Source organism: Maylandia zebra, linkage group LG23 (assembly GCF_041146795.1).
Source record: "Maylandia zebra isolate NMK-2024a linkage group LG23, Mzebra_GT3a, whole genome shotgun sequence".
Lineage (NCBI taxonomy): Eukaryota > Metazoa > Chordata > Actinopteri > Cichliformes > Cichlidae > Maylandia > Maylandia zebra.
In genome coordinates, this window is record NC_135188.1 from 21,439,003 (window position 1) to 21,451,367 (window position 12,365).

The following is a 12,365-nucleotide window of genomic DNA, read 5'->3' on the forward strand; positions in this document are numbered from 1 at the left end:
AATGATGAAAATCAGTCAGCATGAGCCTGGCAGGAAGCTGGATGATGGACTGATATGAGGTGGAGAGACAGTGGTATGACATTATATTTATGTCAAGACTCACATGCTTGAAGAAAAATGTAATGGGTACAGATATTCATTGGCACTTATGTAATAACATTTTTCGTGCTCGTTTTACCCTCATGGACTCTGTTTTTAACAGTTTGGTCAGAAACATAAACAGCCTGCTGGAGGTCATTTTGAAGGATCTCAGAGTGTAACTTCTGTTCCTCTTTGCACAAAGGTCCAAGTACCAATCCTGCAGCTGGGTAAATGCCCTTCTACCACCCTGTCAGCTCTCCTAGTGTGTCCGGTATGTCCTATAGGCATCGTACAGGCATTTACACTAGGACAGCCTTAAGAGTGAATCCATCGCACTGGCTGAATAACTGGATAGTTGGTAAAGTACGTCAGTGGGTCATCCCCCTCATCTCCAGATTCTGATTCCAGTACAGAGGGCATGTGAGTGGGCTTCGGATGTTGCTCATTTAGAACTTTACAGAAAGCATTTCCTTCCTTTTAAAAGTTTCACTTCACGTTCCTGAACTTGGTGTCCCAGATGATTTTCTTCATGTGAAGCTCTGTGTTAAGGTAACGGAAGCCTGTAATGTTTTCCTTGCTAACATTATAGGTTTGAGAATCTTTTTGAAAGTGAAAATAATCAGATATTATCAAAATTATCAGATATCAGATAGGTTAACCTTAAAAATGTGTCTGTGTGTGTGTGTGTGTGTGTGTGTGTGTGTGTGTGTGTGTGTGTGTGTGTGTGTGTGTGTGTGTGTGTGTATTAGCAGTACTGAGTCCAGTTCTTAATGTAGCCTTCAGTATCTAATGTTGAAATTGCAGTGTGCATGGACATGTTGTGTTAAAATCACAAAAAAAATCTGTGTATGAATTTTTGAATAGTTCAGGCTTGTAAATCATATGATACAAATTTGTGACCTCTATGAGGATTATTTCCCTCTATAGTTAATGTGCATCATCAAGCTATGTTCGGTGTATGTTTCCTTTTGATGAAATATCTCTGGAAACAAAAATTAAAGGTTCACAAAACAAACTAAAACAACAGGTTGCTTTTCTTTTGTTAGTTGAGTTTTAGTGAGTGAAAAGTCATTTTTCTTATTAAGAAGAGAATCTGAGGCAGAGATCTGATGTCATGTGTTTGTTTGTTTCTGTTTTTAACTGAACATTAATTGAATAAAACTTCCAGTCACAGTGAATCTGTGTGTCAGTGAAAGCATCGCGTGTGCTTCATGGCGCCATCTAGTGGACTGATAGTAGAAGTAGAGCAGCTGATGGCAGCTTCCTCTGCCTCACACTGCTGTCTGACTGCATTCAGCTGACACTGCTGGTTTTCTGGTTCATCTCAGTGTTTGGACAACATACAATGCAGAGGGAGAATTTCAGTTGATGTGCACATGAATGATTAGTGTTTCCTCTGCAGGTGAAGGTAGAAAGTGTGTGTGAGCTGATGTGGATGTGAATTCAGCAGCATGGATCAGTGTGAGGACAGAGAGGAGGGAGTCCCTCCCTCTAAAACCACTCTGTGTGGGGAACATGAGAGCCAGACCAAAGCTCAGAGGTGAGATAACCATCTCTAACTGTCCATGACTTTTTCCATGTCACAGCTCAGCGCTCACATCACTCTTCATCATTATTCACAGGAACCAACCTGGACCTGAACCCAGCTGTGTGTCCTTAAAGAGTGACTGGTCAAAGAGTATTGGTGCTGATTTTAAAGGACAATGCTCTGCTGTGGAAAGGTAATCTATATCTGTATATATGTTTATTTTTTTCAGTAAACTTTCAAAAAGGGTTAATGCCAGATCAGCTTTTCACGTATCTATAATCAAATGTAGTATGAAGTCTTGAGTGAGGGTTTTTTTTTTCCAGAAACATGGCATGGGAAGCATGTGAAAGCTTTATGATGTATGAGGTATTTGTCAATAAACCAAACTGAGATGAAGTCTTCAAACAGCTCTAGACTCTGTTGGTGGTTCTCAATGGCATCATCAGGACAACTAAACCTTTACTACCACAATGATATGACTCAGTGCTCATTTCCACACATCACTTCATGGACCTTTGGCTCAAGTCTCTGTGTGGGCAGATTTAATGTGAGCTGTCCTTATCACATTTTTTTAAATACATAAAGTGTGTATTTTCTTACCTGGTTCATCTTCTAAAAGTGTCAACACAAGAACTAGAGAAGAAATAGACATCAAGCCCCAAAGCAGCCTCACATTTTGACATGATAGCAAGATAAACAGGATACTTATGTGTCATCAAGGCCCAAGCACTGACATTGCAAAGGTCACACTGCATGTGCTCCGTTTATTAGTAGTATTTTTAGTATTTCTTCACGTCACTATGCAGGCTGCAAGTAGAGGTAACATGGGCCGCGAAATAGGGACACAGGCATTAGAGCCTCTTAATGCGCATTTTGTTTAGGTTTCCACCAGGGTGGAATTACCAAAAATAGAGAGAGCATAGCCTAATATATGAAACAGGAAAAGACTGCCGTGTAATCCATTTATTTCAACAAAGTAACGGTAACTGTAACAGAATACAATTACTCATATTTTGTATTTTAAATACGTAGCGGCGGTGCATGTATTCCGTTACTCCCCAACACTGGCCAATACTGATCGATAGTTAGAGTGCTAGGAATATTTAGGGGAGGTTGTCACAAGTTGATCACAACCACCCCAATAGTGGTCTAAATAAATTAATGATGAAAGTTAAAACTTTTCATTGCTCTGGTGGCATAATGACTCCCTAATGAAACAGGAAGTTTTTGTTAAGAAGTTAAGAAAGCTTTAAAAAATCATAACTTAAAACCTCTGTCATGATGAAGCTTTTGTGATAATTGGTCCTAATGGTGGAGATGCTAAATTGGGTTTACAGCACCACCTACAGAATCTCAATGAGGCATCTACGAAACTGTTTCATCTGCATATATGAAATTTGATAGCCTGATGTAATAGCTCAAGAAAAAAAAACCCTTTTTGATCAATACTCTAAACTAGTGCAGTCAAAATTAACGCATTAACGCAGATTAAGCTGTCATCACGATTAACGCGATAAAAAAATTTAATGCTATTAACGCATCTGGAGTGTAGAATGCCTTAAAATCCCTGTAATTTTTCTGTCAACGCATTTCAGACAGTTTGCCCGCGTAGAGTTACCTTTGTACATGTGCGAATGGGCAGTTGATCTGGTAGTGACGGGCAGCTGAACCAATCAACTCAATATGGAAGATGATAAACACACACTGGCCCTCTCGATGGGAAATTTGAGTATTAAAAAAATAACCAGACGGAAGAGTCGACCAACATAAAGTATTATGCACATAGTGCTGGAAGGAATTATCTTTTCACCGAAGCACTTCCAGCTTAAAATATCCCATTGACGCGAAGCATACCTTAGCTGGGGATGGTGCTTTTTTTGCTCATGGAAAATGAAATGCAATTAATATAGATTAAAAATGAATGAGATTTAATTGTGATTAATCAAAATTAATCCACAGTAACCCTGTGATAAATCTGATTAAAAACTGTGATTGTTTGAGAGCACTAATATATATTATATATATTATATATATATATATATATAATATATAATATATATTATATATTAGTGTATACTATTACTATATAGGTTTTTTAAAAAGTTGTATTTCACAGGAGAGAAACTGTGCTAAAAGACAGAAGAAAACTGTTTAAATTCTCTTTGAATTGCAGCATACATTCTTTGTGTTTATTCTCCATTTACTTCTTTATATTGCATAAATGTCAGTTACAAGCTTAAATATAAAGTTGAAAAAGTGTAATTGCAGCCAGGCTATTGATCAAGTAATTGTGATTAATCGCAATTAATTACAGAAAATTGTGAGATTAATTAGTTAATTTTAATTAGTTAATCTATTCACAGCTATTCTAAACATAACAGGAAGTCAGTCATTTTCAATCTAAGATGCAAGTTTTGGTTCAATTTTTGCCATTTTCTGGTCTTGTATTTATCAAACTTCTCCTCGAAATTGGAATGAATAAACAAGCCTAATCTAAAGGCTTTGGTGATGCTAAATTGTAAAGCTTTTGAGTTTTCAAAGAATCCGTCCACAACGGATTGTCAAACTTTGATCATTTGCCAGGGGAGATTAAACTGTCATATTTTAAATGTACTTTGTCCAGTCTATCCCAAATTTAACATATAAGATGGTATTCTGTTTCCAGAGACATCTACAAGCCAATATCAGCTAATGCTTAATGTTACTTCCAGGCACCGGGAAATCAATATTAACTGATAAAATCACATATGAAATTTAAAATTTTGGATCCAGACAATACACAGCAAAATAAGATGTAGTTGGTTTTCTTATACACAATCTAATGGGCACAGTCAGTTTCATCGCTTCTTGTAGTTTTAATTTATTCCTGTTTTTTTTTGTGGAGAGCCATAACATGAGCCAAGTCTTCATGATTTCTCCACAGGGTGAACAAGGAGAGCTCAAAGGTTTCCACTGATCAGTCTGGCCAGCAGCATCACCACATAAAACTTAACTCAATATTTATGGTCAGTACATGTGCAAAAACTACTTTTGCTATTTTCTATTTTGTTCACAGTGATCTCTATGCTGCACCTTTTAGACTAGTGTAAGGACAGTGTGTCTAACATTGATCCAATTTTTGGCTCCGGGATTTCAGTATGATCAGGTGAATCATAGAGTATTCTGTTCCAGCTACTGGAGGAAAACATTATCACTTTTGTGAAGAATGAGCTGAAGACGATCCAAAGAGTTCTGGTTCCAGACTACATGGAACCATTTGAGCGTCAGAAAAAGGATGAGAACGTGTTTGGAGTGAATGAACAGCAGAGAAGCAGAGAACCCTTCCTAAAGATCGCACTACACTTCCTGAGGACAATGAAGCAGGAAGAGCTGGCTGACCAACTGCAGAGCAGTAAGAGTATTTCTCTAAAGATCTTATCTGCTGGAAAAATTAGAAATTTTCTAATAGTTCAAGAGAATAATTCCCTAGTGTAGTGTTTTATACATTTACTTAGTAAGTGAAAGGTTGCAGGTTGGATTCTGGAAGCTGAAGACACAAATGAAGCTTGTGCATAAGTTCAGTAATGACACATCTGTCTACTACCCAGGTGTTTGATGGCTAGTATATTCATCACTTCCTCTTTGCTGTACAATAACTTAAGTTATTTCTTATGTGTTTTCAGAAATGTCTGCTCCAATTTGTACACATGATCTTAAAACTTTGCTGAAGAAGAAGTTCCAGTGTGTATTTGAGGGGATCGCTAAAGCAGGAAACCCAACCCGTCTAAATCAGATCTACACAGAGCTCTACATCACAGAGGGAGGGACCGCAGAGGTCAATGATGAACATGAGGTTAGACAGATTGAAACAGCATCCAGGAAACCAGACAGACCAGAAAGAACAATCAAACATGGAGAATTCTTTAATGCCTCAAGTGGAAGAGATCAAACAAACAGAATAGTGCTGACAAAGGGAGTGGCTGGCATTGGGAAAACAATTTTAACTCAGAAAATCATTCTGGACTGGACTGAAGACAAAGCGAACCAGGACATCCAGTTTATATTTCCATTCACTTTCAGAGAGCTGAATGTGTTGAAAGATAAAAAATTCAGCTTGGTGGAACTTGTTCATCACTTTATAACCACAACTAAAGACTCAGGAATCTGCAGATTTGAAGACTTCCAGGTTATGTTCATTCTTGATGGTCTGGATGAGTGTCGACTTCCTCTGGATTTCAACAACAATATGATTCTGACTGATGTTGCAGTGTCCACATCAGTGGATGTCCTGCTCACAAATCTCATCAGAGGGAACCTGCTTCCCTCTGCTCATCTCTGGATAACAACACGACCTGCAGCAGCCAATCAGATCCCTCCTCAGTGTGTTGACATGGTGACGGAGATCAGAGGGTTCACTGACCCACAGAAGGAGGAGTACTTCAGGAAGAGATTCAGAGATGAGAAGCAGGGAAGCAGGATCATCTCTCACATCAAGACATCACGAAGCCTCCACATCATGTGCCACATCCCAGTCTTCTGCTGGATCACTGCTACAGTACTGGAGGAAATGTTGAGAACCACAGAGGTGAGAAAGCTACCCAACACCCTGACTGAGATGTACATCCACTTCCTGGTGGTTCAGGCCAAAGTGAAGAAGGTCAAGTATGATGAAGGAGCTGAGACAGATCCACACTGGAGTCCAGAGAGCAGGAAGATGGTTGAGTCTCTGGGAAAACTGGCTTTTCATCAGCTGCAGAAAGGAAACCTGATCTTCTATGAATCAGACCTGACAGAGTGTGGCATCGATATCAGAGCAGCCTCAGTGTACTCAGGAGTGTTCACACAGATCTTTAGAGAGGAGAGAGGGCTGTACCAGGACAAGGTGTTCTGCTTTGTCCATCTGAGTGTTCAGGAGTTTCTGGCTGCTCTTCATGTCAGTCTGACCTTCATCAACTCTGATGTCAATTTGCTGGAAGAAGCACAAACAATCTCCAGTAGGTCTGATAAAACACATTTCTACCAGAGTGCTGTGGATAAGGCCTTAGAGAGTCCAAATGGACACCTGGACTTGTTCCTCCGATTCCTTTTGGGTCTTTCAATGCCGACCAATCAGACCCTCCTACGAGGCCTGCTGACAACGACCGAAAGAAGTTCACAGACCAATCAGACTCTACTAGCATCCCTGCTTACACGGCTTAGAAGTAGTTCACAGTTCAACCAGAAAACATATATCAAGAAAAAACTCAATGAGAATCTATCTACAGAGAAAAGCATCAACCTGTTCCACTGTCTTAATGAACTGAATGATCGTTCTCTAGTGGAGGAAATCAAACAGTCCCTGAGTTCAGGAAGTATCTCCACTGATAAACTGTCTCCTGCTCAGTGGTCAGCTCTGGTTTTCATCTTACTGTCATCCAAAAAAGATATGGATGTGTTTGACCTGAAGAAATACTCTGATTCAGAGGAGGCTCTTCTGCAGCTGCTGCCAGTGGTCAAAGCCTCCAAAAACGCTCTGTAAGTTATCATGAAATCATCAATTATTTTTAAACACATGCCTGTCTTTAACAGAACACAAAATTGTATTTGTTATTATCAGGTTTGCTTATAAATTCCCTGAAAAGCCTTCAGTTGATCCAAAATGCAGTAGGGGTACTAACAGGGACTAGAAAGAGAGAGCATGTTTCTCCGATATTGGAGTCTCTTCATTGGCTCTCTGGTGAATCCAGAATCAAATTTAAAATCTTTATAATCACATACAAGGTCTTGTATAATTAAGGCCCATCTCTTAATAGTACCATATCACCCCATTAGAGCTCTTTGCTCTCAGACTGCAGGCTTACTTGTGTAAAAAGTGTTTAAAAGTAAAATGGGAGGCAGAGCCTTTAGATTTCAGGCCCCTCTTCTGTGGAACCAGCTAACAGTTTGGAAGTAGAAATAGTTCACTATCTCTACTTCTAAGATTAGGTTTAAGACTTTCCTTTTTGACAAAGGATATAATTAGGGCTGGATCACGTGACCCTGAGTCCTCCCTTAGTTACACTGCAATAGGTCTAGGCTTGCAGGGGATTCCCATGATGCACTGAGTGTTTCTCCTTCTTTCAACCCTTTTCACGTACCATGTGTTTATACACCACTCTGCATTTAATAATTTGTTATTATCAATCTCTAGCTGGTTCTCCCTGAGGTTTCTTCCTGTTAAAAGGGATTTTTTCCTTTTAAAAAAAAACATAGAAAAGAGGAAGTTTTTCCTTACCACTCTCGTTAAAATGAGCATTTTAACGAGAAAGCATCAGACAGTCATATGATTGTTGGGGTTTTCTCTGTTTTATCCGTGTTATTGTAGGGTCTTCGCCTTATAATATAAAAGTAGCAATTGCTGTTGTGATTTGCTGTTATATAAATAAAGCTGAATTGAACTGCAATGACTTGGTCTATTTTATTATTGTTGTCTCTTCAGGCTCAGTAGCTGCAATCTGTCACATAGAAGCTGTGAAGCTCTATCCTCTTCTCTAAAATTAGAAGACTGTGGACTGAGATCTCTAGACATGGGTAACAATAAACTGCAGGATTCAGGATTGAAGCTGCTGTTGGCTGGATTGGAAATTCCATACAGTAAACTGGAAACACTCAGGTCAGATCATATTTGTCAGATCTATGTGCCTATCAGCCAAATGTTTGAATTTCCCTTCCATAAATAATAATTTCGATTTTACAATGGCATATTTAGATTCACATATTTTGTTTTTTACATGTGCATGCAAGAGGGATGATAATGTCCATAGATTATGTATTTTCAAGAATTCAGGTAAGACGGTTTATGTTTGTTTTCTTTTTCATTACTCTCCAATCAGATTGAGCAACTGTAACCTCTCAAAGAGAAGCTGTGAAATTCTGTCCTCAGTTCTCAGCGCTTCATACTCTATTCTGAGAGAGCTGGACCTGAGTGACAATGACCTTAAGGACTCTGGAATGACCATATTGTCTTCTGGACTGGATAATCCACACTGTAAACTGGAAACACTCAGGTCAGCGATTTTAAAATGTACAACTTCTCATGGTTACCCTGTCCTCCAGGTACAGCCCCCTCCTCTCTTTCTCTCTCTTCCTTATTGCTCTAACTTTTCTCTACCCTGCCTGTGTGAGTGTGAATATGAGTGGTATCAACCAATGTTTTTCAGTGGCAGGCATGTTTCCTGGAGTCCTCTGGCAGACACTTTTCTCCTATCTACAGATTAGCTCCGTACTTAAACTGTTTAGACTACTCTGAATCAACTGGAACCAACTCTAAGCCAGCCGAACCCACTCTTACCAACTCCTGTTGGATTGTTCTCTGGATTCAATTCCCCTGAGTTCAGTCAGTACTTCTTGAGGATAGGAAGAGAGACTGAAGAGCTGTTCTGGTTTGTAGCTTGTCCCTTGCACACTGAGAAGTGTCCTAAATATTCTGGAAACTGCCTTCTCACCAAATCAAACTGACCTCTTTTATCTAAGTACCATTTGCTTTCAGACCTACTAAATGAACTAGTTAATACTGATCAGTTCTCTGGCTCATAGCAACTCACTGCTCGAGTACAGCAGAATCCAGGTCAGTTAAGTAGCAGAGGGGGTTGTTAATCAATTTCAGCTGCTTTGCTATAAATGAGCTTAACAAATTGGAACCTACAAAGTGTGCATGAGAAGCCCGATTGGTATTTGTAGATTGGGCAAGTTCTCCCTATGCAAGTGTAAAATACATGAAAGGGGTCTGTAGAAATGACAGAGAACATTATGCATGTAACATCATTCAGCATGATCATTTTGGTGGTGTGTCAGTGATATCTCACTGAGGGATCCAAGGACCTCTACAAGCAAGACACCATGACTTGCACTGGGTATCAGAATGAACCCACTTGGACCCACTGTCAGACACTACACTAGGTTCTCTTGGTGTATGGTCTAAATTCAATAAACCACCTCTGGGAAATTATGTTTTGGTCCTCCGACGTCACTAGGTTACACCTCAAACTGACCAGGAGCTCAGTGACACCCTTGTCCAGATCTGGGAGGAGATCCCCCTGAACAAATATCTAAAACCTGATATTGTCAGACATGCTCTCAAACGCACACTACAGAGTACCATTTTGAGTTACTGCAATGAAATTTCAACAAAATGGACTAGCATGTTGCTTTTTTTTAGTAGATTTTTGGGGTTTTCTTGGAATTCAGTTCTCCTTAGATTGATCATTTTCGTGACCATCAAATGATCTGGCTCTTGGTGGCGTTAGATTTTAGATCAAAGCGACTTTGTTTCTCCTAACAGTGCCATATAAAGAATACACTTTGTATTTAGCTGCCATGCTGTTTTCTAACAGTATCTGTCACATGTTGTTTTTTCAGGCTGACAGGATGCCTGATCACAAAATATGGTTGTACCTCTCTGGTATCAGCTGTGAAGGCCAACCACTCCCATCTGAGAGAGCTTGACTTGACTTACAATCATCCAGAAGAGGCAGGAGTAAAACTATTAGAGCAGCTAAGACTGGAAATTCTCAGGTAGGGAGAGGCCTCTTGATTCATTTAATCAGTAATAAAATATACCAAAATGTCAGGTTGAAATGATTACTTATGATTACTTATGCAATATCTAAACTTATTTGACTAGGTTATATATATTTTTTAAAAGTAATAAAAGCAAAAAAAAAAAAACATAACGGTCTGATTGAAGATACTTACATGACAACCACAGGAAGGGACTTTAGACACATTTTCTTTAAATGTGTCAAAATGTTTGACTGTTCCAAAGGAGAAAATGAACCTCAGTTTGATTTAAATGAACTAAATAATGCACTTTAAAAATTTAAAATAAAAACTTAACAATATGTGTATGAGAGCAATGTAATGTCCATGTGTGCATGCTGAAAGAGACTGTGCTGGTCTGAACCCCCTCCTCCTTTCAGGGTGGAGCCTGCTGGAGTCCGATGGTTGAGACCGGGTCTGAGGAAGTGTAAGTGTGTTTTTAATGTGATTCATGAAAACAAAGCGGCACACATTCAACCATGTTCAAACTCTCACATGACATCTCTAATGTCAGGAGTCATCATCAAAGTGTCAATGAACACATGACAGATCAATAACTGCAGCTGGATGTGTTTGTTCTCGCCGTCAGATTCCTGTCAACTCGAAATCGACACAAACACAGTGCACACAAACCTCAAACTGTCTGAAGACAACAGGAAGGTGACACGTGTGGTGGAAGGTCAGCCATATCCTGATCATCCTGACAGATTTGATTATTGGCCTCAGCTACTGTGCAGAGATGGTCTGACTGGTCGTTGTTACTGGGAGGTTGAGTGTAGAGGAGGAGTTAACATATCAGTAAGTTACAGAGCAATCAACAGGAGAGGAGACAGAGAACACTGTGTGTTTGGAGAGAATGATCAGTCCTGGAGTCTGAGCTGTTCAGATGATGGTTGTTATTTTGTCTGGCACAATAATAAAAAAACATCCATCTCCTCCTCCTCCTCGTCCTCCTCTGTCTCTAACAGAGTAGCAGTGTATGTGGACTGTCCTGCTGGCACTCTGTCCTTCTACAGAGTCTCCTCTGACACTCTGATCCACCTCCACACCTTCAACACCACATTCACTGAACCTCTTTATCCTGGATTTACAGTCTTGTTTCCTACTTCCTCAGTGAATTTGTGTACAGTTTAGGATGAGGTAGGGGTATTCAATTCAAATTAAACATCCAGCAAGAGAAAATACAGCAAGAAAAGTCCAGAATATCATAAAATTCCACATTCATTATAATTTAGTGCAATATATTTTAATGTAGCACAACAGTTAGATCAAAGTCTGTGTATAGTTAATAACTGGCTGTCAAGTAAAAGAAATACAGTACAATTCAACAGGATTTAATTTTCACAATGACCTGGAGGGTACTCCACCAATAAAAGATTAATAAACTGCTCTTTCCTTTCCTTGTAAACATCTTCCCCTTCAGTCCTTTAAAGATGGAAGCTACGATTATTCCAGGACCTACATGTTGTTGTTCTGTCTTTTTGTTTACATGTTCCCATTTTGTCAGGGAGCTTTCTTTGTGTTATTAAAACTAAACAAATGAATAAATGAACAAACTACATGATGTTGCTTTACTCATTCTTTCATGGGTGTTTAAATTATCAAATTATTTTATATTAATATTGTGTTATAATTGTACTGATGGCTCATCAACAACACTGATACCAACAGCCTCATATTTATGAGGTTGAAATGGACCATTCACTGCCCTCCACTGGTCATTGTCAGTAACTACAACTCAAATACAATATACTGTCTTTATGACACATTTACTGCAGTGTTTCAACACTAGTGTTCTTCAGTGGGGTAATGTTGCAGTACGTAAACGCAGATATTAAACTGATAGAAATACTGACGTCAGCAGGGAAAAACTGTGTTTATTTTCTTCGTGTGGTCACAGAGACGAACTGCAGGTAAAAATATCACAGTCAGACACCAAAACATAAAGAATAAAAAAAACATGGCAAATTTTTTTGTCAAATGGCAAACATCATGTATCCTGTCACACCACAATTTAAATAGAACATTTCTGGAGGATGTGTTCAGTACAAACAATAACAGTACAGAAATGCAGATTTCTGTAAAACCTCAAACATTTCAAACTGATCAGTTCCTGATTTTCCTCTTTCACAATTTCTCCCTAAGCTCTTCACTGTGTTTTCTTTCTTTGTAAAGTTTCACTTCACTTTCCTGGACTTGCTGTCAGATGATCCTCTCCATG

General features: G+C 39.1%; 1 protein-coding gene across 1 annotated transcript; it reads left to right on the forward strand.

Annotated features, from left to right (window-relative positions):
* The first annotated feature begins 583 nt into the window (after nucleotides 1-583).
* Nucleotides 584-11,616, forward strand: LOC101473174 (protein NLRC3-like). The gene is made up of 11 exons (XM_076880741.1): nucleotides 584-630; nucleotides 1,484-1,621; nucleotides 1,704-1,802; nucleotides 4,533-4,614; nucleotides 4,781-5,000; nucleotides 5,272-7,102; nucleotides 8,046-8,219; nucleotides 8,440-8,613; nucleotides 9,965-10,120; nucleotides 10,525-10,571; nucleotides 10,734-11,616. The coding sequence occupies exons 2-11, from the start codon at nucleotides 1,533-1,535 to the stop codon at nucleotides 11,276-11,278; spliced, it is 3,417 nt and encodes a 1,138-aa protein (XP_076736856.1). The 5' UTR covers nucleotides 584-630; nucleotides 1,484-1,532; the 3' UTR covers nucleotides 11,279-11,616.
* Nucleotides 11,617-12,365: the final 749 nt, after the last annotated feature.

What these genes read in the sequence shown, in the direction of transcription:
- LOC101473174 (XM_076880741.1), top strand. Translation starts at nt 1,533, where the DNA reads ATGGATCAGTGTGAGGACAGAGAGGAGGGAGTCCCTCCCTCTAAAACC. An exon ending in AGCCAGACCAAAGCTCAGAG is followed by an intron (nt 1,622 to 1,703) that starts GTGAGATAACCA and finishes CATTATTCACAG; the next exon opens with GAACCAACCTGGACCTGAAC. An exon ending in GAGACCGGGTCTGAGGAAGT is followed by an intron (nt 10,572 to 10,733) that starts GTAAGTGTGTTT and finishes TCTCGCCGTCAG; the next exon opens with ATTCCTGTCAACTCGAAATC.